General features: G+C 39.3%; 1 protein-coding gene across 2 annotated transcripts; it reads left to right on the top strand.

The window, feature by feature from the left end:
* The first annotated feature begins 1074 nt into the window (after positions 1-1074).
* On the top strand, positions 1075-24556 carry elk4 (ETS transcription factor ELK4). 2 transcript variants are annotated; one of them, XM_041783878.1, is made up of 6 exons: positions 1075-1275; positions 10900-11114; positions 13567-14325; positions 16456-16692; positions 20723-20842; positions 22930-24556. In XM_041783878.1, exons 2-6 carry the CDS (start codon positions 10908-10910, stop codon positions 23026-23028), a joined length of 1422 nt encoding a protein of 473 aa, XP_041639812.1. In that variant the 5' UTR covers positions 1075-1275; positions 10900-10907; the 3' UTR covers positions 23029-24556. The 2 variants fall into 2 exon arrangements, with proteins under 2 accessions (XP_041639812.1, XP_041639811.1); XM_041783877.1 differs by lacking the exon at positions 1075-1275 and adding an exon at positions 1835-1917.

Here is a 24556-nt window from a genome sequence, read left to right as displayed (position 1 = left end):
GGTGATGAAAAAAATGCTTAGTGGTGACACCGTGTTTTGGCATCATATGCTGCTACTCTGACTCACCTCTTTTTTATTCAATTACTATCACAACAAAGGCATCCATCCATATATAAGATGAAGTTTGATGGTGCAGCTTCCTAATATGTTTACTGGTACATTTTTTGCGTGTAAAGATAGATCTTATGTAGGCTCTCCTCAGCCCCTCGCAGTAAAGTTAACAGGCCTGTAGGTATCACAGACTACTTTGGCGTGACATGTTTCTTTAGAAATTCAATAATTGCACAACAAGATATATTTTTAACCCAATAATAAAGACAATTTATTTTATATTTAATGTCTTTGTTTTTACAGATTAAAGATCAATGTGAAGAGAAATTGTGTTGTACATCACCAACCACGATACAATGGCTTGTCCGTGGAAGTTGGACAGATTGACAGGAGCTACTAGAGGACTACACGTTATAACAACAACGCCCACGCTTGAAAGATAAATATTAAATCGTGTGAGACAGATTCTGTATGTTCTAATAAAATTTAATTTGCAAGAGGGTGACAGAGTGACATCAAACGATAAACAAAACAACAAACCCATAAACCAAACAGCTAGAGAAGTCAGACAGGAAGTGATCTCAGCGCGGCTTTAATGATGCATTTGCGGGATTTCGGTATCAACGGGGAATTTGACAGGTACGCATAAACAAGCGAACGGGTTTGATTTTCTCTTAATCATTTCAAAAGATCGTGCAAGCCGCATTGACGACTGAAACGAAGGTTACATTGCACATACATGTGGACTATCGTTGGATTCGGTGAAAATCTCAGAGTGATGGTGTTATTTTCATCACTGCAATTACTTCTAGATTTTGCGCCAAAAAAGTATGACCAAGGATTTCACAGTCAATTTGTTATTTTCACATTTAGATAGAAAATAAAATGGAATGAAACAAAAAAGAGTTCCTGTATCGCAGAAATTCCTTTTTGAACTGAAAATGTCTTTTCATAAAAAGCGTTCATGCAGCACATATACAACGTCGACGGCTTTCGATTATCTGATATACGAGGTGACTTGAACGTCACATTTTTTCCTCTGAAGGATATATCGCCTGTGCGAGCCAAAGGCAGTTTAATGTGTTTATGTTCAGGTATTTTCTCCACGCCTTTTTTTAGAACTTGTTTCCTAGATATGGTACAGTAGGAAGCTTTCCAGCAATGTTTTGGGAATATTTAGACGCGGCTGGACGACTCGGAAATTCAGCGGGCTCCACGAGCGAGGTAATGTTAGCATACAGGCTAACGAAGCTAGCCCATAGCTATCATATAGTAATAAAACTAATGTAACTATCATGATTCGTTGGTCTCTGTGGTTGTTTAAAGACGTGTTACACTAGGGGGTTAGCATTAAGCCACAGGGACTTTAAATTGTACGTGAAACTACTGGTTGACTGTGTTGTGATAATGAAACTAACGCCGTTTATCAACAAGTGGTCTTTTATTGTGCTCTGTGGGTTCCTGGGTTTCTGAAACCAGTCCCTCCAGTTGGAGCGCTCGAATAACCCCATGTTATAACACTGATTCGATCTAGCCTTGGATATCTCAATGCTTTGTAGATAACGTTTACTGCTAATGTGGGACGTTACATAACGTTCATCTGTTATCTTTTTCCCTGGCAGCAGTTTTGACGTTGTCCTATTTTTACCCTGATATCACCGGTTTTACACTGACAGTTCAGGACAGATTGTGTGTAAGGGGGGTGTGTCTCCACACCAGCAGGTCTGGATGAATCTGGGTAGATTTATCCGTATCCATAAGAAGCTTACACAAAGAGAAACACAAGCCCACACACACACTTGCTGACAGGCAATGACATGGAGAGCACAAGTCACCATCAGCCCATAGCACTGAGTGGACTATATGGTAAGATTCAACACAGTGAAGATGACCATTTTTGTGTAGAAGTATGAGAAAAATCTCAGCTCTCAGGCTGTGAATTACAGGGATATTGCACAAAACCCACTTTGCAACATATTGTCCATGAAGACCTTGCAGCAGTAAATTAATCCTTACCTCAGTCAAAAATGGGATCTCCTTGACATTTCAGTGTGCTTCACTACCTGAAGCTTTGTGTGAAACTAAATTTCTACTCCTGACATTGGACCATTGTATGAGGAGAGATTGTGGAAAAGAAGTTACAAAATGCAAGATCAGTTTTGAGCATTGTTACTCAGGCCTTTTGGCACTGATGTTAGGAAATCTTCATGTCTGACTAATCTTCAGTTTATGGACAGCATGATTAAGTTAAAAACTGCACAGGATTTTGAAATCTCCCAGGTTTTATGTGAATAAAGAAAGTCTTGCACTCTGCAGGGCTCCAAAAACCAAATTTGCGCCAACGTAGTTAGCACAGCTGCTCTTCATCAGACTGAAATGACAAGCGAGTTGCACCTCATTATCGAAAAGTGAAGGTAGTAAAATGAATGGTCAGATTCCAGATATGCATTTCACTAGTATCAGTGTTAAGATGATAAGTCATAACAATCTGTGCACACATCAGTGCTCCCATAGACTGCATACATGATACGTCATCTGAGCTCACTTGTCATTCTCAATCTACACAATCCACTGCAGTTCTTGAGCCTATTGTAGAGCTGAAGTAGGTATGTCTGGCACAACCTCACCAACTTCCAAGGTGCATGGAGGAAACAGAAAGCTCCAGCAACATTGCAGTTTTACAGAACAACTCTATTTGACCCCAATGAAGGCTGCAAGCAGAAACATGTCAGTCTAACTACAGGTGTTGCAGGAGCTTTCTGTTTCCTAGAAGTTACAACAAGTTGTTTAAAAAAACTATTTCAAAATATTTCACTGAACTATGGTCCAGTAATATTAAAAAAAATCATGCAGCTATTAAGAAATGAACGTTTTTACACGGCTGCTTAATTCAATAAACAGTCGAGCTGATGAGTTGACTCTGTGGCAATTTAGTTAATGTAGCACAGACTACAAATACTGCAGGTATGAAGAATTGGTACAGTGCAAACATCATATGAATGGTCTAGCCCCAAGGACAAGGCAGTATGTAAGTATTCAAGTTTAAAACTCAGCAAAAGAGTTGTCATCAGGTTGTAAGTAGAGGTGGGAGAAGAAATAGATTCTTTGATGCATCGTGATGTGGAGGTGGAAGAGTCTGCAGTGATATATACCTAAATGTCAATTATAATTTAAATATTTAATTCTGTGGAATAGCAGGAAACAGAAAAGGTGGAACTCTGATGCACAGTGCGTAACAGCAAGATTTAGATTAGCAGTTGTTCATCCGTGGAAAAGGACATTTTTATGTTTGTATTTTCAGAAATGTTACAAGGAGAAGATGCGGCTACTTGTGGTTAAGTGCAGTTGTAAATTTCCAGTTTACACACATCTCCCATTAGAGGATAGTGGACATTTAATTTATTTATTATGTTTGACACAGTGAATTCACCAGTTATTGATTAATAATAAAATTGTAGCCCTATGAATCATAATCAGATCGAATGGTGAGGTGCCTAAAGATTCCCACCTCTAGCCGTAAGCCTCTTGACAAACTGCTATGATGTGCCTGTCCACCAGTCAGAACAACCCCGCCCCCTTATTAGGAATAATTCTTTCATAAGAATAAAAATGGATGACTAATATTAAGAATTCTCCACACAGTGTGTGGTGATCAAGAAATAAACTATTCAGGCCAGTGTTAATTTCGTCCACTAAAACTATGACTAAAAATGTTCGTCTACAGCTTTTTTTTTTCCATGACAAAAACTAGACTAAGACTAAAAGAAATAAATCTGTGATGACTAAAACTTCAAAAACTAAGTTAAGTTTTTGTCAAGATGACTAAAACTAGACTAAATGTAATGTAGTTTTCCCCAGACATTCAAAATCTGTGATATTTCTTCACTGTGGGTAAATCTGTCAAGAAAATGCATCCATAGCTCTTCTGTCTCTCCGCTGCAGAAAGCAGGGACCCCAGGTTTAGCAGAGTGCAGAGAACACACTACCATGGTTTGGTACCAGATTTAGGCAAGAAAATTAATGCTTGGACTAAAAGTATAGACTAAAATGTGAGGACTTTTTATGGACTAAAACTAGACTAAAATGTTTTTAGTTTTTTGTCGACTAAAACTAGAAAAAGGATAGAATGACTAAAATGTGACTAAAACTAAAATGCATTTCATCTAAAAGCTAAAACTAAGACTAAAATTGAAAATAGCTGCCAAAATTGACACAGATTCAGACCAAATATGTGTTTTGAATAAGGCTGTAAACATGTTTATTTCTGCTATAAAAACTGGCTTTTTTTTTTGATGAGTATCCACAGTATGTGACTCTGAAGTGGAGACTCGGTTAACTGCAGGGCTTTGCACTTCAGCTTTGGCTTCATTTTTCAACACTAGAGGTTGCCCTTTGGTTACTACGTTTTGTTACTTATACTAATTCCTATTGGGAACACCAGGTCTGCAAATACAGCTGTATTAGTCTGTAAAATTGAGGTGGGGCCAATGTACAAAAAAAAGGCACAAGTTGACAATATAATTTGTCCTTACACATCCCTAAATATGTCACTGGGCTTAGGAAAACTGATGTACTTTGTGACTCCTTATTCATACTCCAAACACCAAATCTAAACATCACTACGTCTTCTTGGGGAGTAGCTTTCCTCTTTTTTTAATTCTCATACAATTGCAGGCTGTCAAGATGCAGAGAGACAGCAGGACCAGACAGCTGAAGCTGTTCAAAAGACAAGAAGCTGCCTCCACCTTCAATGTGACATTGTTACTCACAGCATGAACCCTTCATCTGCCATTTTTTCTTTTCTGCAGGTAGCTCTACCACTAGGGAAAAGAGTCATTTTGATCTAAACAACAAGAAATGAACCTCTTCTCAGTCTTTGTTCACACAAACACCAGACCTTTTCCTTGCCTCCTCCCCTCTTCAGTAAGTTTCGCCATCCTGTGATGCCAGAAAAGACACGAAGAGCAGAGGAGGCAACAGGCATTAAAGGAAATGAAGAGTCAGATGCTTTGGGGAAGTCATTTGAAGTTGTTGCCAGTCACAGCAATTAATTTCCCTGATGGATCTTTTATGGCTATTAACTCTTTAATGATCTCCATGAGATGAGCAGAGCAGAAGTTGATCCAAACACATAGCCTACTTTTAGGTGTTGTTTGTATCAGTCTTTGTGTCTTACCTCTCTTTAACAACATAGAAGCCAGATTGACTGATAAGAATTGAAGTGTTCTTCGATGTGAGGAACTTCATTTGAGTTTTAAGTAAAATGCAGGAGGATAGAGGATGGAGTTTGTGAGGGATAAATGAGAAGTTAGAAAGCTCTGTTTGAATCTTCAGGTACGCATACCTGTAGGAAACAGACAGAAAGGTTTAAAATGATCTCAGAAGTGTTGACTTATTTGTCTGTTTACTTATTGATCACCTAACTGACTCATTACCTAATTTTGTATGATACGATTCAGTACAATCATTTATACATTTTTGGGGCTTGTGATGCCTTTTGATAGAGACGGATAGTGGCTAGAGTTGAAAACAGGGATGAGAGAGTGAGGAAAGGAGCAGCAGGACGGACTTGAACCTTAGCTGCCTGTGTACATGGCGTTGACCTAACCGCTAAGCCATCTGTGCCCTTAAATACATTCACTTTGAATTCTCCTTGTCTAAATTTGTCTTAGCGTTTGAGACAATTTTCAGGGCCTTTGTGGATTTGGTTGACTTTCAAAAATAAATTGGCCCCCAAAAACTTGATTTTCTGTCTTTTGTGATAATTTCAAGATTTCTACTGAGGAAGGGAACTCATTTTTCGTGGCTTGAAAGGTGTTGAAAAGTTAATGTCTGAAATCTATAATGAGTATTAAAGGCATTGGTTTATATTGGATTGTTGAATAAGTTATTATGCTAATCATGGGTTTTAATTATTCTTTCAGAGAAGGCATCTTAAATATCTGAGGCTGGGAGCAACAAAACGATTGTAACTTCTGCACACTCCCACACAGTCCTTAGGGGAGGTTCAATCAGTCACTGTGTAGGCGTTCAACCAGTGCCTATGGCATCCAACCGCCATATAGGAGATGTAAAAACATGCTGAAGCTGCCCAAAAGTATGAAAACTAAATGCCACATGGTGCTCGCCTCTTAACTGGGGGAAATAGTTATCTAAAACAGTAATACAGTAAAACAAAAGCATAAGTAAAAGAGTGCTATTTCTATGACAAGTCAACCACTTAGTGTTTTTTTTTTTCTTTTTTGTTATCCGGTAACTTTTATAGGATCTGTAATAAAGACAAGAAGCTGTCATGGTTGTGTCAAAGATTGTGACAGTCAACGCACCTTTGCAGCCAGAAACCCTTTAGTTATTTTAGTAATGTTTTAGATTCAAATATATCTGCAATATAAAAAAAAAAGTTTTGCTTTAAATTCTCATTGTGATCAGATTTTAGTTTACTTTACCGTACGAGATTGTAAGATATTTACATGAAGAAAAAGAAGCCAGTTTAAAATGACGGTGATGTAAAACATAATACAGAAAACAAATTGAAGCACATCAGGAGCGTTGATTTATGTGAACATTGGAGGTGGTAGTCCTGTTACCAGTTCTGCATCAGTACAATTGAAATGACAAAGATAGGTGTACAGTCCCAAGCAAACCTTCTTATACACACAAAGTTGAAAAGTTAAAATATTTGCAAGTCACCATCACACCATCTACAGTATTAATGTAGAATATGCTGATGGTGAACAGTCAACATAATTTTTCTGTTTTGTTTTATGAAAATCTGTAGTAAATCAAATATATTACTCTCATTGCAGATTTAGCTGTTATGTCAAAATAAGTCTGCTTTCTCAATGTCTTTCCTTGACCCCTGAATTAATTTAGTCATGATTATCATTCTCAGCCTCTGTCTGTGACGGGCTATTTTAGTTTTTATTCCATTTTTGTGCCAAACTTTGAAAGCCAGATGTGAACAAGATGTTTAGCTTTGATTTGGAGTAGTCTGCAGCCTCAATAGTCCATAAAAGAAAGAATTTATGATATTTGTGTTGTTCTTTTGTTGAAATAATTGACTAGTTTGAGCATTATGGCTGCAGTTCTTGATAAACTGAGGCATTTTAGAAGCTATAGCTTAACAAGAATAGTTCAATTTTTTGACATCTGTTTAGCTTTTAGTATCCACTCCAGATAACCAAGGGATAAACATGATGACAGTGTACCTCAAACTCTTGGTACATCACTTATCTAAAGTGGAATAACACTGAGGGTGTCTGAATTCACCCAGCTGTTGATGTAGTCACTCTGGAGTTGATTCTTCAGGATGTAGGGTGCCATTACCTCGCTAGAATGTGGGAACCATATGACGGAAAAGCTTGTTTTACAAGATGGTGCACCTGGAACTGTAATACAGCCTCTTATTCATTGGCTATTAGATGACCATTTACTTTTATATGCACACATCAGATGCACAGTGGGTACGAAAGTTTTCAGAACTCCTTAAATTTGTCACTCTTTGTTAATTTGCATCCATTTGCCAAAATCATTTAAGTTAATTTTTTCCTCAATGTACACACAGCACCCCATTTGACAGAAAAACACAGATTGTGGACATTTTTTGCAAATTTATTAAAAAAAGAAACATGGAAGTATCACATGGTCAGAAGTTTTCAGACTCTTTGCGTAGTATTGAGTAGAAGCACCCTTTTGAGCTAATACAGCCATGAGTCTTGTTGGGAATGATGCAACAAGTTTTTCACACCTGGATTTTGGGACCCTCTGCCATTCCTCCTTGCAAATCCTCTCCAGTTCTGTCAGGTTGGATGGTGAATGTTGGACAGCCATTTTCAGGTCAGTCAGATGCTCAGTTGGGTTTAAGTCAGGGCTCTGGCTGGGCCATTCAAGAACAGTCACAGAGTTCCTAAGCCACTCCTTTGTTAATTTAGCTGTGTGCTTTGGGTCATTGTCTTGTTGGAGGGTGAACCTTCGGCCCAGTCTGAGGTCCTAAACACTCTGGAAAAGGTTTTCTTCCAGGATATCTCTGTACCTGGCCGCATTCATCTTTCCTTCAATTGCAACCAGTCGTCCTGTCCCTGCAGCTGAAAAACACCCCCACAGCATGATGCTGCCACCACCATGCTTCGCTGTTGGGATTGTATTGGGCAGGTGATGAGAGGTGCCTGGGTTTCTCCACACATACCCATTAAGGCCAAAAAGTTCAATCTTGCTCTCATCAGACCAGAGAATCTTATTTCTCATAGTCTGAGAGTCCTTCATGTGTTTTTTGGTAAACTCTATGCGGGCTTTCATGTGTGTTGCACTGAGGAGAGGCTTCCATCGGGCCGCTCTGCCATAAAACCCCAATTGGTGGAGGGCTGCAGTGATGGTTGACTTTACAGAACTTTCTCCCATCCCCCCACTGCATCTCTGGAGCTCAGCCATAGTGATCTTCAGGTTCTTCTTTACCTCTCTCACCAAGGCTCTTCTCCCCTGATTGCTCAGTTTGGCTGTACAGCCAGCTCTAAGAAAAGTTCTGGTCGTCCCAAACTTCTTCCATTTAAGGATTATGGAGGCCACTGTGCTCTTAGGAACCTTAAGTGAGGTACACACATAAAGATAATTGGGATGTTTTTGTCCCGATTTTCCCCCTTCCTGACCAAGGACCAACACCCGATTATCTTATGTCTTATAAGATTATCCTATAAGATTATCCCGTGGTCTGAGGTGTGTTAAGAGTGAATTTGTCCTGATAATCGGCTCTGAAAATGGTTCGGGGCCGACAATCTTAAATATTACACTTGTTCAATATTTAAGACCAAAAATCTTCGCGTGTGGGGAAAGCCGACAACTCCTGAATCATGACTCCATGAATTGTTATGTGGAACGGAATGTAGCCAATCAAGAAGCGAGCTGCCTGTCAACATAATTCAAATGAATGGCTTTAACACAATTAACTGTGCAGTGTCTCTTTCTTTATAGCTGCCAGATTTATTTAGCTAAGTTACATTTAAGCCGTAGTGTTACTAGGCTAATAACACCAGCCATTAGCTTCATTTGACAACAACTCACCTCTAGCTCGCCCAGTAGACTATAAAGTCCTTGTTGGCGCTGTCTCCAGGATTTTCTCCACAGTCTTTTTTTTTTTAAGTTCGGGATTTTTCCGTTAAAAATAGTCCCAAGAACACCATCATTCCCTCTTCTTGTATGTCCTCTTCCATGTTGTGTGTTGTGATTTCCAGTTGCTGCTATGTTTCTTCGTCTTTGTCGTTTTTGTTAGATCACATGTGATCCCGCGAGATTTCTGGCTTGGAAGACGAGATTCTAGATCGATGGTGGGACAGAATCATGATGTGTGTGGTGTGCTGCATTGACATTATTGGAGCACACCACACACAGTACGATCAAAACTGCTCAGTGCCTGATTTTTTATCTTCGTGTGGGGTCTCTAACAGATAAAAAATCTCTTAAGATTTAGAAAATCCTTATGTGTGTACCCCGCTTTAAGTGCAGCAGAAATTCTTTTGTAACCTTGGCCAGATTTGTGCCATGCCACAATTCTGTCTCTGAGCTCTTCAGGCAGTTCCTCAACCTCATGATTCTCATTTGCTCTGAGATGCACTGTGAGCTGTAAGGTGTTATACAGGTATGTGCCTTTTCTAATCAAGTCTAGTCAGTTTTATTAAACACAGCTGGACTCCAGTAAAGGTGTAGGACCATCTCAAGGATGATTAGAAGAAATGGACAGCACCTGAGCTAAATATACGGGTGTCACAGCAAAGGGTCTGAATACTTATGGCCGTGTGATATTGCAGTTTTTCTTTTTTAATAAATTTGCAAAATGAGTACTGAGTACTCTCTGTACCCGCTTTACATTACACCATGTGCATTTTTTTTTAAATACATGATGTTGGCTCTTGTTAGCTTTTTACCCTGCTACACTTCATATCAGACTTTGTTGTAACCTGAATTGCAATTTCAACATACTGCTGCATTTGGTTTTGCTCCATGCTTACTCTAGACAAGGCAAGGCAACTTTTCTTTCAGATCAATGCTCATTCATGCACCAATTTGAGATGTTTACAGAGCCAGAAACAAGATAAAAACAGGACACAGAGCAAGAAAAGACCTTAAAATACAAAACAGATCAAAATAAATATAGCATAAAAATAAAGTCTATGAAATAACAATTTGATAAATCCAATCAGTTGGACACATAAAGGACTTAATTTAAGGTCTTTATTAAACAAACTTAATTTTCGACTAAAACTATGACTAACAATGTTCATCGACAGCCTTTTTCCATGACAAAAACTAGACTAAGACTAACAAAAATAGATCTGTAATGACTAAAACTTACAGAAACTAAGTTTAGTTTTCCTCAAGATGACTAAAACTAGACTAAAATGTAATGTAGTTTTCGTTGGACATTCAAAATCTGTGATATTTCTCCACTGTGGGTAAATCTGTCAAAAAACAATGCATCTGTATCTATTCTGCCTCTCAGCTGTAGAAAGCAGGGACCCCAGGTTTAGCAGAGTGCATAGAACACTGCCATGATTTGGTACCAGATTTAGGCTAGAAAATAAATGCTTGGACTAAAAGACTAAAGACTAAAATGTGAGGACTTTTTATGGACTAAAACTAAAAAGGGTAGAAATGACTAAAATGTGACTAAAACTAAAATGCATTTCATTTAAGGACTAAAACCAAGACTAAAATTAAAAATAGCTGCCAAAATTAACATTGAAAACAAACTGCTGCAACACTGAGCACAGGAATCTCTATACTATTATGCTGTTCTCAATACAGCTGTGCTTTATTGTCTTTTAATAGTTATTGTCTTCAATTTTTGTTTTCTTTTAGTGAGAGACATGGACAACTCTGTCACCCTGTGGCAGTTCCTTCTCCAGCTCCTATTGGATCCCAGTAATGAGCAGCTGATCTGCTGGACCAATGAGGAAGGGGAGTTTAAACTGCTGCAGGCAGAGGAGGTGGCCCGTCTGTGGGGAGCCCGCAAGAACAAGCCTAACATGAACTATGACAAACTCAGCAGGGCCCTGAGATACTACTATGACAAGGTAAACACATCAGCGTGTCCCTATTATTGGACATGCAGTGGATTATTGACTCCCAGTGACTGCCATGTGTTTTTTAATGCCTTAGCCCAGTGCCGGTGTTGTTTTACATTTTAAATAAGCCAATCAGTATGCTTTCACCAGAAGGATCAAAATTGAGTCACTCAACAGCCATCTGTATTCCTGCAGCCCACACACTGAAGATGTCACACATCTCCTTGCTTCTTCAACTACCCAATATTTCATTGCCTCCTTGGCCCAGACAAAACTAGAAGCATGTGTTGTTCTTCAGCTTTGAGGACTTGTCAAGTTTTGGACCACTTGCCGCCTATTCATCTGTTTATAAATGTCTGATGTTGGGCTCAGTGGGTAGAATTAAGTTGGAATATGGAAAAACATTCTGATTGGTGAATTGGCCACAGTGTTGTCAGGAATCCTGGAGCTCTAATCTAAGTCTTATGTTTCTGCTTCTCATTACTCCTTCACTGATTCCAGTTGCCGTTCACAGCTCTAGCCAGTCCCCTTAGGCTGTTACAATAAAAAGATAAAGATCATTTCAAGTATGTGTTATCATAACAGAGCTTTCCACAAATATAGGCTGTAGGCAAACAAGATGACTGCGCATCTAAGTCCTGAAAGCAGCTTTTCTCATGTTTATCATGGAATCTAGAGTGCATTCAGAGAGGATTCAGACCCCTTCACATTGTTCAACTTTATGTTGCAGACTGATGCTACGTTCAGAAAACCCTTTTTATTCTCATTAATCTACGCTCAGTGCCTTATCATGACAAAGTAGAAACAGAATTTTGGACAGTTTTGCAACTGTATCAAAAAATAAGAAACTATAATGTTAGACCCTTTGTGAAAAACACTTAAAATGTAGCTCAGGTTCCTCCCATTTCTTTGGATCTTTGCTGAGATGTGTGGAGTCCACCTGTGATAAGTTAAACTAATTAGACATGATTTGGAAAGGCTCACACCAGATCTCTGCCTTAAAACAATCCAGTCTCTGAGCTCTGCAGGCAGTTCCTTTGACCTCATGGGTTGTTTTTTGTGCTGATATGCATTGTCAGCTGTGAGGTCTTCTATAGAGAGGTGTATGCCTTTCTAAATCATGTCCAATCAGTTTAATTTAGCATATCGAAATACACAGAAATGAACGTTAAAAAAAAAAAATTGCAGTTTCCTCATTCCAATTCTTCTCTATTCTGCCTGCATATGTTATTCAGGACTTAATCTACCTGCCTCGTTGTGTTCCCCTCACACAGCAGCAGTAAACCACAAATTTAACGTTAGTGACCTTTGCTGAGATTTTCCTAAAACTAAAATTTGGTGTTATGGCTACTATTGTGTAACTTAGTACCACCACAATTCCTCAACATAAAACGTGTTTTCATGAAGAATACTATCCTCTAATGGCCCCATTGGGTGAATTTGACAACTCTAACATCTTTAAAATACTGTATACAACATCCCGCACATTTGTTTGTTTGTTTTTTTTTTTAGAAAAACAAAAAAGAAGTCTTTTCTCAATTAAATAATCACTAGATTTCCAAATGTTGCTTGTGAAAGTTTTGGTTGAGCCATTACATACACTACACATTAATGTTAGGTACACAGTATGAAGGGTACCACCACTGCCTCATTTTGAGACAGGATAACCAGACTTTAGAGTTCTGCACTGATTTTTATTCAGGTGTTTTATATTCAATTTATCTTTACTGTCCCATTGTAAGTATCTAGAACTGTCAAAAGTGTATTAAAGGGTTGAAATGTGTAATCAACACTTTTGTTAAGTGAGGCCACAGAATGGTAATATACATAGTCATATCTTTAGACAACTGAAATTGAAAGGATTTATTTTTATTACAGCTATGTCATTTTCTTATATCAGATGGCATATGTTTTCCCTTCTTAGATCTGTCTATCAGACTTTTTTTAATCTTGCATACTTGGGCCAATTACATGAAACTGAAGTTGCATAACTGCATGTTTTAAAGCAGCAGTAGGAAGACTGTTTCCTCCAAGCAGCTGCACCATAGGGTGCACCAGCACAATAAATGCAAGTTAAATGCACCTCAGGATGGTCAAAGTCCTGCTTAGAGACATGCAGTGAGGAGGGAGAGTGCCATCAGTCTCTCAATCTGCCTGTGGTCTGACAGAAGCCCAGTCTGACCCAGTGGGCGTTCTGGGCAGGGCTGCTCTGGTATGTTTGGCAGCAGCATTAGTGGCTGCTAGTTTGGTACAGACAGGAAGGACAGAGCTGTCCCACGCACAAGGCTTTGCTGTGGTCTCACTCTTCTATTTTTTTCTTCCTGGGCCTCTATGGAAGAGGCAAACTACATAAAGAGAACTGTTGTTGCTATATGCACTGTTTATGGAACATTTACTTTAATTTAGGATGAATTTAACTGCATTAAATTTATCTTCTATTTTTTTTTTTTTTTTTTTTCAGAACATCATAAAGAAAGTGAACGGTCAGAAGTTTGTGTATCGCTTTGTGTCATATCCTGACATCCTGAAAGGAGATGTTACTATGCGAACAGAGGGTGGGGATGTTAATGCAGGGGGCCTCCCTTCCCTTTCTAAGAGAGGAGACAGCATCCAACAGGAGGATGAGTCTGGTGACCGCAGCAAGGCAGGAGGCGTCGCAGCAGCTCAGAGCTCCAGTACCAAGCAGTCAAACCGCAATGACTATATCCACTCTGGCCTGTACACCTCCTTTACCCTCAACTCTCTGCAAAATGGACGCCAGCTCTTCAAGTCAATCAAAATTGAGAATCCTGCAGAGAAGATGGCTGATAAGAGAGGAATCACTGCCTTAGCCCATAGCCAGGAGCAGTTGCCTCAGCCACAACAGCCAAATGCTCTGCCATCCGTCATCAAGTTTGGAAACACCCCTCCAAAGCAAGCACCAGCACCAGCACCGCCTTCTCAGGTTATAATAGAGCCCACGCTGATACCCAACCACTTGGATCCTCTGCAAGCACTGCCCACAAGGGCTGAAGATGTCAGCACACACTCCTCCCTGCCATCCCAGTCCATTTACTCATTTGAGCAAATCCGTCCATCAGAACCAGCATTCAGCCTATCAGACCTGACCTCGACCAGCCCCTCCCCAAGTCTAGTGCCTGAATCATCCCAGGAGCTGGTGATTGACAGCGACATTGAGTCAGGATCATCTCAGCCTGCAGACATACAGGCACTGGAAAAGGCTAGTATACATACAGCCCTCCTCAAACCAAGGCAAACACACAAAAAGTCAGTAACCAGAGTTCTAAATGACAAATATTCTGATCCAAGCAGGAACTAAAATGTTTAAGTATATGTAGTTGAATCCATCCAGCCAACCATCTATACTCCTTATCCCATTTGACTTGCAGGGACTTAGTTTGATAGTTTTAGTTAGTCTATCTTACACAATATCGTGACATGTTTGCACTCTATTCACTTGATTAGGCTTATTTGTCCACAGTCATTAAGTCACATCTTCACTTAGAGAGGTTTTCAATTCTGCGTGAAAATTTCAAGGGTTTTTTCAGAAATGCTACCTGTTTTAATGCTGACATTATCTCAGCAAAGTCAGCTGATCAAGTCAAAAACAAAGTAACATACTTGCATCACTGTGGAACTGCTGGATTTTATGTGAATGAAGCAAATGTCGTATTCTGATTCTCAGCTCTGCAGCTCAGCCACCGTCTCAGTAAAATAGACACACAGACCTGAAGCCTTGAGCTGACTACATCCCAAACAAAGATGGCAGACAGTGGGTCTTTCTCATTTCACACTGTGGTATCCTTCCTTCCTCCGTTCGTATCGATTCCTCTTAGCTCCATCCAGCAAGGAATTGAAAGAGAGATGAAAGGAAGAGACAGGAGGCACAACTTAGTGAATGAGAAATCCTTCACTTTACAGTGGCAGTCTGAGCGACGTCAGGTACTGATTATGGGCTGATCAGCTGATTCACCCTCATAGCCCAAACATTAGAAGACCCGTATTTAAAATCATTTCAAAAAACTTTTTGATGACTTACTATAAAAATGATCACAAAATTAGCCATAAAATGTCTTATGAAAAGCATTCTTTATTTTACATATCGGACTGTCAGTGGAATTACTTTGGTTTATAAACTTAATCATTTAATTATTGTTGATATCCTCATCTATGGAGCCTACAGATCTGTGTTTTTTGCTGATAACTGAGGCTCTCTTTCACATAATCTGTAATCTGATCAATAATCCACCACAGAGCTCTGTGAGTTTATGCTGATTTTTTTTTTTCAGTTAAATAGGAACTATAAATAATCTTCTGCCTTAGTGAGGTCATAATTCTGTCAGATTATATCATCCTGTATAATGTTAAAACATGAACATATTTATTGTTTAATCTATCTTTATTTAAAGGGTTTATTTCAAGCAAATAAGTGCTGTGAGAATGAAAAACAGTCATGAACTGTGCAGAGGTGCAGCTTTTCTGGCAGATGCCACGCCTCCAAACCAATCACGTTGCACCTTTGGTAAAAGGACTTTTACGGGGGGTTGACTGGCTTCTCCAGGAGCCTCCTCTCTCCTCCATCCTCGCCTCCTCCAGGTGCATTTAAGGAACTGGAAGATCCTTCATCATGGCCTAGGGAAAACGATTTCCCAGTCAATCGAGGAGAGAGGAGGCGAGGATGGACAAAATTTTGTAACGAGAAGCACCCACTGTCTCTGTGTAGCACCATGGCTGTCAGGTTTCATAAAAAAACACCACTCATTGAGACAAGTGTCAGTCAAATCTGATCAAAGCTTAAACACAAACTCCACATGAAGTCAGGTGAATGGAGTTTAAACCTCCAACAAAGAGATATTTCACCAACATGGCAGCAAAATTCACCAGACAAATTACAAGTTACCAGTTATTTGTGGTCAATTAACAACTGCCTGCTTGCATATTCAGAACACACAGAGCCTCACAGGCTGTTGCATTTCTTGTTTACTAATTTTTAGCTCTTTTTTGCAGGGCTGCATTAATGCATTGGCTTAACATCAGTATAAACTGATAAAGACAAACATGCAGATTCTGCGTTTCCTATGAAGAATCTGCCACTAGTGATTGGCCAGAACTTTTACATGCTGTCACAATTAAATTTTATTATTTTCCGAAACAAGTTTTCACGTTTCTCTTCAGTGATGCCTTATTACTGTTATGGTTTATTTTTGTCAAGTAATGCTTACAGAACATTGATACACTGTCTTTAAATTTCCTGTTATATTAAAATCTCTTTCTGTTTTACTCTGATGCCTAGACCATGTTTGATTTATTTATGAAACACTAAATGAAATGCCTTTTTCTTTTCCACCAGGTGGACAACAGCATGGGTTTGTCTGGAGAGGAGAATAGTTTGGTGGACGCTGAAACCAGTTCATCCTCAGTGAGCAGCAGCACCACAGTCAGCACTCAGAGCTCAGGAAAGACACGCAAGCCACCCAAAATCCTGCAGATCCCTCCAACTCTGCTGGTCACCACCTCTGACTTCTCCCCTATGAACCTTTGCAGTCCCTCTCTACCCACTGCCTCTCTCACACCAGCAATGCTGCAGGTAAGAGCATGGATCTGCCATCTTTTATATGAATAAACGACAATTCCAGCTTGGTGAAATGCTGTCTGTTTAGTAACTGGGCTCAGATGTATTTATTATGTCATGAAATGAATCACTTTCGGCAACAGTTGTGGTTACAAACTCTAAGAATAAAATGGGCTGTAGATGCTGTGATAACCACAGAGTTTCCTGATTAGTGACTAATATTCAGGTCCTTTTGTGCTCCCTGTTAGTGCTAGCCTCTTAGCATACACTTGTTCCTTTTTTTGCTACAGTTGTACTTAATCACTTCTCTCCAAAGTGTACTGACAGGCAAATATTTGGAAAGTTTCCCCCTGTTATATTAAGTCCATATGAAACGATTTCTGCGGTGGAGAACTGTAAGACACTTTAGCGATGCTCTGTAACACACCTGGGGTTCTATTTTGCACTAGGGCTGGGCAATTAATCCAAAATTAGATTAAATTGCAATATGGCCTGCTGCAATTTTTAAATCACAAAAGGTGCAATATTTCTTTGACGTGAAATTTGTGTCAAAATACCAGTTTAAAACATGTTTTTTTGTAGCATAGATGTCATGCACAGCATATCGTGCAATCATTCAGATGCCATTTATTTTATAACAATTTACAAAAAATCCTACTTTCTTCATTTTTGTACTTTTTTCTTATGAAATGTAAGAATGACAAAAACCCTTCATTGCAACAATTCATATCCAATTTGCAATACAAGTCAAAATGATCAGAATTACACACTTCTAAAGAATTGTTCAGCCCTTGTTTAGGAATGAAAGAAAGTTAAGGAATAATTGCATGTCAAATCGCAATTGCAAAAGTGGGGGAAAAAATTTTTCAAAAATTTTCAAAATTGTTCAGCCCTAGTTTGCACATCCTTTTTCTCCTTCTGCTACGATGAAGAAACTACTAATTTACTAAATGCGCCTGAAAGAGATGAGGATGGATGAGAGTGCAGGATTCTTAAGGAACTCAAAGCTCGGATGCATCGGTGTATTCCCTGCAGTAGTCACAACATGATTGGTTTGGAGGTGAAGCGCACACTAAAATGATGCACCCAATGATGAACCAGATTTGCAACTTGTAGTTGGCCCAATCAGACAGACAAAGACTGTGAAAGAAACAATACAATGATCCTCCTCTTCCTTCATGTCTTTTCCTCGTATCTTTCTTTTAAATCCTTGCTGGGTAGAGCCAAGTGAGGAAATAACCCATGTCAGGGAAACAAAGAAACACAAAAAGTGAATTGAGAAAAAGCCCTAGCTTCTGCAGGTAAAAGCAGAAAGCTCTGATAACGAGCAGTAAACCAATTTATAATGTTATAATTATACCATTGACCGGTTTATGATACATTTTTACTAGTTGGATCTTAAGTTCAAGACTGGTTACTGATTCAGATTTGTTTATCTTTACACCACTTTCTATGAATACCAAATCTTTCTGGACACACAGAAATAACCACCTCAAATTTTCCAAAATTTAAAAAATGGACCCTAACTTTTTTGAAATAATTTTTTGGGGCTTTTTTCTGTATTTGATAGAGCAGATAAAGAGAAAACAGAAGATGTTGGGAGGGAGAAAATAGATTTTTTTTTTTTCACTAAACCGTGTCTGGATTCAATGCCAACGCTGCAGCCAGTTAACCTGATACGCCAGATGGATTTGTTTCACACATCCATCTTGAAAACCTCATACACAGCGTTTGGGAAAGGGCAGAACCTTTGAAAATAAACTCAGAGGGGGATTGGATGAACGTTCTATCTGTCACATCTTTACAGGCCAATCAGAGCAACAAAACATGTGACGTCACGGTCCCAAACCGAGGTGCACTGCTACTGAGAGTAAACTATATAAAGAGCTGCATAGCACGTAACATGGCGACTGTAGACACGTCAGTACACGACTTTTGTCGTTTTTGAAAAGAAAACAACTCACTGCTGTCCTTTGTTCATCTTTTAATGAAGAAATGTCATCAAGTTCTGATAAAATTGGCACATCCACGCTAATCTCTTCTGCCATAACTGCACTGGCCTCTTCTCGCTGCTTGCATATGACTCTGCTGCGCCCAAAAGTGCTGCTCCTCGACGCTGGTCCAGTCACTTTCTTAACCGGGCCCGAACAGTTCAGATGGGAGCTTTGCAAGATGTATTTGCCAGTGAGAAACACAGAAACAGGCGAATCCATGTGCTTTGCAAGGTTAGCAGCCAGTGTAATGAGGCCTGTACTCCACCCACTGTAGCTTATGTTTAAAAAACACACCACACTAAATGGCCAAAGTTCCAAATAGGGCTGCATAGTAAGTCCAAACTCATTGTTATTGCAGTACGACACTTTGGCAGGGGTTGAAAGTAACTGAATAGTGTTAGCCTGGTATGAAAGCTGTTATGGCAGCAAAAGCTGCAAGCAGCAAAACACACTGCAGGTCTAAAACAGTGGTTACTGTGTAGCAACGGGGAGGAGCGCTCTGGCTATGTGACGTCACACTGCCGGTGTGGACCAAAACATGGCAACCTCCTGGTGAGTGTATAAGCTCAAATTGACTCAAAATGCCGATATCTAGGGTTTTTTTCAATATGTATATGAGAGATACAAATATCTATCCAACAAGATGAACTTGTCTGATCATGCAGGGTTCCTTTACCACCGTTTCTGTGCAGTCAGGTGATGCTAATTCCATCTACCAACCATCAGAGTAATTTTCTTGAATTTGGCTGTAAAAATGCTTGATTCATTTTGGATTAATGAAGAGAAATGTGTTGCAAATAGCTGTAGCTAAAGCCAACAGAAAATCTTAAGTTTTAGATTTTTACCTTTATCACAAGATTTAAAAAAAAAACAGTATTGGACAATGCATCACATTTATTTTCCCTCATACGGAGCAGGCCAAAGACAAAAATAGACATAAAATCCAAATAATTAAACTTTCATTTTAAGATTGAAATATTAATGTACATATTTTACACCATTAGAAACTCCCAGCATTTCTTTTAAGCAGCTCCTGTAAGTTATGTATATTTCCATATTGCACACACATCTCCACAATAACAGTTTTTTCCCCTCATTATTATTCAGCTGTAGATAGAGATAGAAACTTAATTCCCTCTAGATTTCATATTGCTTTTTTGATTTTAATTAATTTGATTGCCATTTAGAATATCTTCATGATTCTCTTCCATGACTGTTGTTAGACGTGTTTAAACCATACAGAAAACCCTCTGCAGTCACTAAACTTGACCAGCAGGTGGCAGCAATGCAGCGGTGGTCTGTAAGGACTGGCTGTTGGGTCTTGTGGTGTTTGGTTGTTTCCAAGTGATGCTATTTGGAGATCACATGACTATTTGTGCTGCTATATTAAGGACTGTATTAAATTTGCTGTCAGACAATGTTGTTTTTGTTCTGTCCCTCCTCAGTCGATTCAGTCGGATTTGATCATGAGATTTTGTGTCGGCTTATGAATAAATGTCCTCCTTTTCCCCTGTCTCTGCTGCCACTGGTTGATTTTAAGCGTTGCCTGCTATTTATATGTTTGGTCAATATTTGTGCTTACAGATTTTAAAGGAATCACTAAATTTAAATCCAAAATTATTCATTGTTGATTACATGTCTTTATGTTTCTACCTTTTTTAAAAGTGGTTGATTCAGATTAAGAGAGAATAATTTTAAAATTAAAATTGAGAGTCAAAGATCATTCACCGTCTGACAAAGATTAGGTCTGATTTTTTTAATAAAACATTACTGATTGTGTTCAACAGATTTCTGACTCTTGGTTTAGAATCTGAGTGCTGAGAATGTGTCTGACTCTTACAATCTCTGGGTGTTTAGAGCATGTGTGGAAGGCAAGTCTGAAAATGTTTGGAAAGTGCTGAAGTCATCTGTAAATTTTTAGGGCTTTGTTGTGACACATACTTGCAGGTGGCATGCATCTGAAAACCTCCAGAATTTGAACAATGTGAGCCATGCTGTGTTTTGATTGAGCCTTACAGTACTGAGCCAGTCATGTTATTTTTCCTCCACAGACTCCCACCCTGCTGCTTACTCCCAGTCCTCTACTCTCAAACATCCACTTCTGGAGCACGCTCAGTCCAGTGGCTCCCCTCAGCCCAGCCACACGACGCCAGGGAGCTCACCTGTTCCAGGTCAGTATAAAACAGTATACACATTCCTGCTTGCTTTAGTATCATTTCATTTCTCTTTAGTTGTTAAAGATCCAGATCAGAAGATTTTAATGTGTTGCAAGGCAAGCAATTAATACTAAGATTCTGACATAAAAGTCACAGTCACTTTAAAATTTGTCGCTCTAGAAGTAGCTAAGAGGATCGTCAGAGCCAGTGACCATAAACCTTTATCGAATTTACCAGGTATAGCCAGGTTAAATAATCAGGATCTGAAATGTAAGGTTGCAGGGACTTTTAACAGTTAGAGAGATGATAGGACTAACTGTTTCTGGTTCAAGCTTGAGTATGTAACATTTGATGAGAACCATGTATAACCCCCCCCCCCGCTGTTTTTCTCCATGTTCGAGCGCCGTAGCTCCACTGAAATCAGTGGCCACATAACAAGCAAGGAAACAGTTCATCTCAGCATGAACAAATTCTACATAGGGCCGAACCCTGCCGTAACTCTGCCATTGTATCAACTTCTCACTGAGCTGAGAGGTAGAAACGCACCTACTACAGTGGCCAATAGGAACACTCCCTCCGACCTGAGCCTTGATTGGCTGCAAGTACTAGCCTCCTCATTGGCTGGAGCATCGTCCCTTGCTGGTTTTCCTAAAGTGAGAGTTTGGCCCGAGGAGATGTTGCAGAAGTGTGATTCTGTTAGATGGCTTTAATAACAAGACCCTGATGGGTTGTGTTTTTTGTGGGCATACGACACTAAAAATAAATTACTTGCTACACCTTTAATAGCCAGTGCCAATGGAAAACTCTTAGATAATTTATTCACTCACTGGGATAGTATCATTTTTAAGTGGTAAGTTTTCCATCTTGGTTGGCCTCCACCTGAGGCATATCTTTTCTATCTCTTTTTATTTTTAGTTGTCAAACTACCACAAAGTTTCAGAAAGGAACACAAGTTCACTTGTGTCTTAGCCTTGCACCCTCGGGTGGATGTTGTGTCAAAACATCTGAAACATGGCTGCCTCTTTTAGCGAAAATCCAGATTATTTTTTTTCTTAAATTCAAGACTTTTGGACTCTAGAAACCTTAACTATTTACTTGAGATGCAGTGGTCTGTGGACTTTAATATAGAAGGTGTGTTGGCAGGTGATGAGCATTTATGGAGTTTAGGCTACTGATAGCCACAGGAAGTGCTTGTTGCTACAGCAAAGTCAGGCACAACTAAACCATTAACAGTTTTTAAAAATATTCAAAATGATCCTAACCCCTTTTTTTGTGAAATGTAGATTAATTTCATTGGTTCTTGTGTTTATTTTAAGCTCTCACTTCTAATAAGCTTCCTGTAAAGTGAACTTGTGGCTCAGTGGAGCTCACCATCATTGACTTGGAGCACTTTGTCAAAGGGTTCTTTTATACGAGCATGTTCTGCTTGTATAATGTGGGTTTTTAAACATCTGACGGTTATACTTTGTACCCGGTAGAATTGGGGGGAGGTTTGATGGTTTTAAAGACCAGATCCTAGTGCAGACCTTTTATGTTGAGGTAATTTTATCACCCAGCCATATTCTTTCAGTTATTTCATTTGGATGATTTTGGATGCAAGGAGGCTAGTGTGTATTAGTGTGCAAAAAAACTGTCTAGAAAAGAAAACATGTTACCAACAGTATTCCAGCATCCATCACTTTTTGTTTTAAGGTGGAGAAAAGATTATTGATTGTGCTTTATGTTGACAATTTTAGAAGATGGTGAGCTAAAGGTTATGCCTTTCCTTTAAACAATTTTAAAGCAAATTTCAGGCAGAGATAAAGATATTAAAATGCACCACCTCCACTTTGTGGAACATGGTAACAACATTTTTCCACTGCCTCCCTAGTCTCCATTTTTCTCTGTTCCATTACAAGAGAAATTTGGCATCCTGGTAAAAACTGCTGAGTTGCTGCTTGCTGCATCACTCACAAACTGTTTTATGAAACAAGGAATCAAGCTGTTGTTGGTACTGATCCATACTAGCATCAGAAACTGTTAAAATATGTTGTTAAGACACATTGTTGAGGGTTTCTTTTCTGATCTAGGTGTTTACCATTGCCCATCTTTTTCTTTTTCAGTTCCCATCAGTCCTCACCCCACAGTTCCAGATCCCTGTTCACAGCATGGATGGCACCAACACACCTGGGCCCATTTCCCCAGACCCTCAGAAGACATAGTGCTAAAGCCCACGGCATCACTGCACTACACCTTCCCTCCTCCTTGCGCTCCAGCTTTCACATCCAGAACAATAATGTGGGGGCTCTGTTTTTGCCATTCCTCATCACTCCGGTGCTTTAAAGTGTACTGCCACAGATAATCTACAACCATCAGAGTTGTTAAGGAAGGATCCATAGAGGATCTGCTGTCCAGGTTCATGGATGAGGAGAACATTAGACTTGGTTTCAAAGATGCTATCCTGCACTCATACACACTGGTGCCATCGTTTCTTCATGCACTCATGGCTTATTACGCCTGGCTTTTTGGGATCCTCAGCCCCAGCAATTCAAATGAGGGAGGGATTTCCATGGCAACGGAAACTGCATGTGAATTGAACCCTCAGCAGCGACAATCTGCTTCATACTCAGCAACACAGAGCAGTGAGAAAGCAGACGTTCCTTTTATAGACTGTCCTTGGATTGTGCGCTAGTGTTGCTGCAAAAAAGAACACATTTTATGAGTTTCTAACCTTTGCTGACGATATTTCTTCACTTTCATGCTTTGTCCTTAACTTACAGTCCTCTTGAAGGGTAGTGCTTTGACCCAACTGTGTGATGCCTCTTTTACCCAACCCTTTCCTGCTTAGGTGTGCACAGTTTGTTGGCTCAGAATAGCCAAACCCAGGAGGACTTTTACCTTTACAGTCTTATTGTTATGTGGCCATAATCAAAGTTGCCATGCGTTAAAAGTTTATGACTTTTCTAATGCAAAGAAGCGGCAGAATAAACCTGCCAGCCAGCGTGGCCTGGTCAACCTCCAGCTCATAAGCTTTCATGTGGGAATGAAAGTAAATGAAGCCATAACTTGTTCTGTGTATCAACCCAGCAAACCATGGTACAAAACATGATTGCCCTCATAACACTCTTCTAGAATAACTTTATGTTTAGGCAGAATTCATGCTGAACACACTTCTATTAAGTTCTTCATTTGGGAGGGTAAACATAATCATTCGACTGTATCTTTGGTATCTCTGAATATACCCTTACTCAACTTTTTGTCAAAAGCTAGACGAGAGTAAAGCTGGTGCTGGTTAATCTGTCCTCACTGGCTCTCACCAGGAGTCATAAAACCTGCCTATCATCATCTTTGAAGTTTGCCAATGAATTCTTTTGAGTTTAATTCATATACACACAGAAACCAAAGTGTCAAATGTCTTTTGTATGGGGGTCATGTGCTAGTCTCCAATTGGTTGTGGGGCTCCTTGATATGGAGTAGTTCCAGCACATTACTATACCATATCAAGTTTTGATTGCACTGGACAAGATACTGAGTATGAAAAAAACGGAAGCAGAAGTGTTTTATGTGAATGTGGATGCTTTTAAATCTCCAAGCCCCATTTTTCCCATTAAGTTAAATCAAGCCTAAATTATTGTCCAGACACATGAGTGGAATTAATCCTCTAATCATACTTTTGGGAAGGTAATGAAGACGTGTATTTTTACTTGTTAACCTAATCATTAAGGAATAATAATTAAAAAAAAATCAAGA

Source organism: Cheilinus undulatus, linkage group 3, assembly GCF_018320785.1.
Source record: "Cheilinus undulatus linkage group 3, ASM1832078v1, whole genome shotgun sequence".
Lineage (NCBI taxonomy): Eukaryota > Metazoa > Chordata > Actinopteri > Labriformes > Labridae > Cheilinus > Cheilinus undulatus.
Note: the sequence above shows the minus strand (reverse complement) of the source record. Positions and strands in the feature narration are given on the sequence as shown.

Coding starts and splice junctions, on each gene's coding strand:
- elk4 (XM_041783877.1), top strand. CDS start 1,869: ATGGAGAGCACAAGTCACCATCAGCCCATAGCACTGAGTGGACTATAT. Junction 1,918..10,899: donor AGCACTGAGTGGACTATATG/GTAAGATTCAAC, acceptor GTTTTCTTTTAG/TGAGAGACATGGACAACTCT. Junction 20,843..22,929: donor AGGGAGCTCACCTGTTCCAG/GTCAGTATAAAA, acceptor TTTCTTTTTCAG/TTCCCATCAGTCCTCACCCC.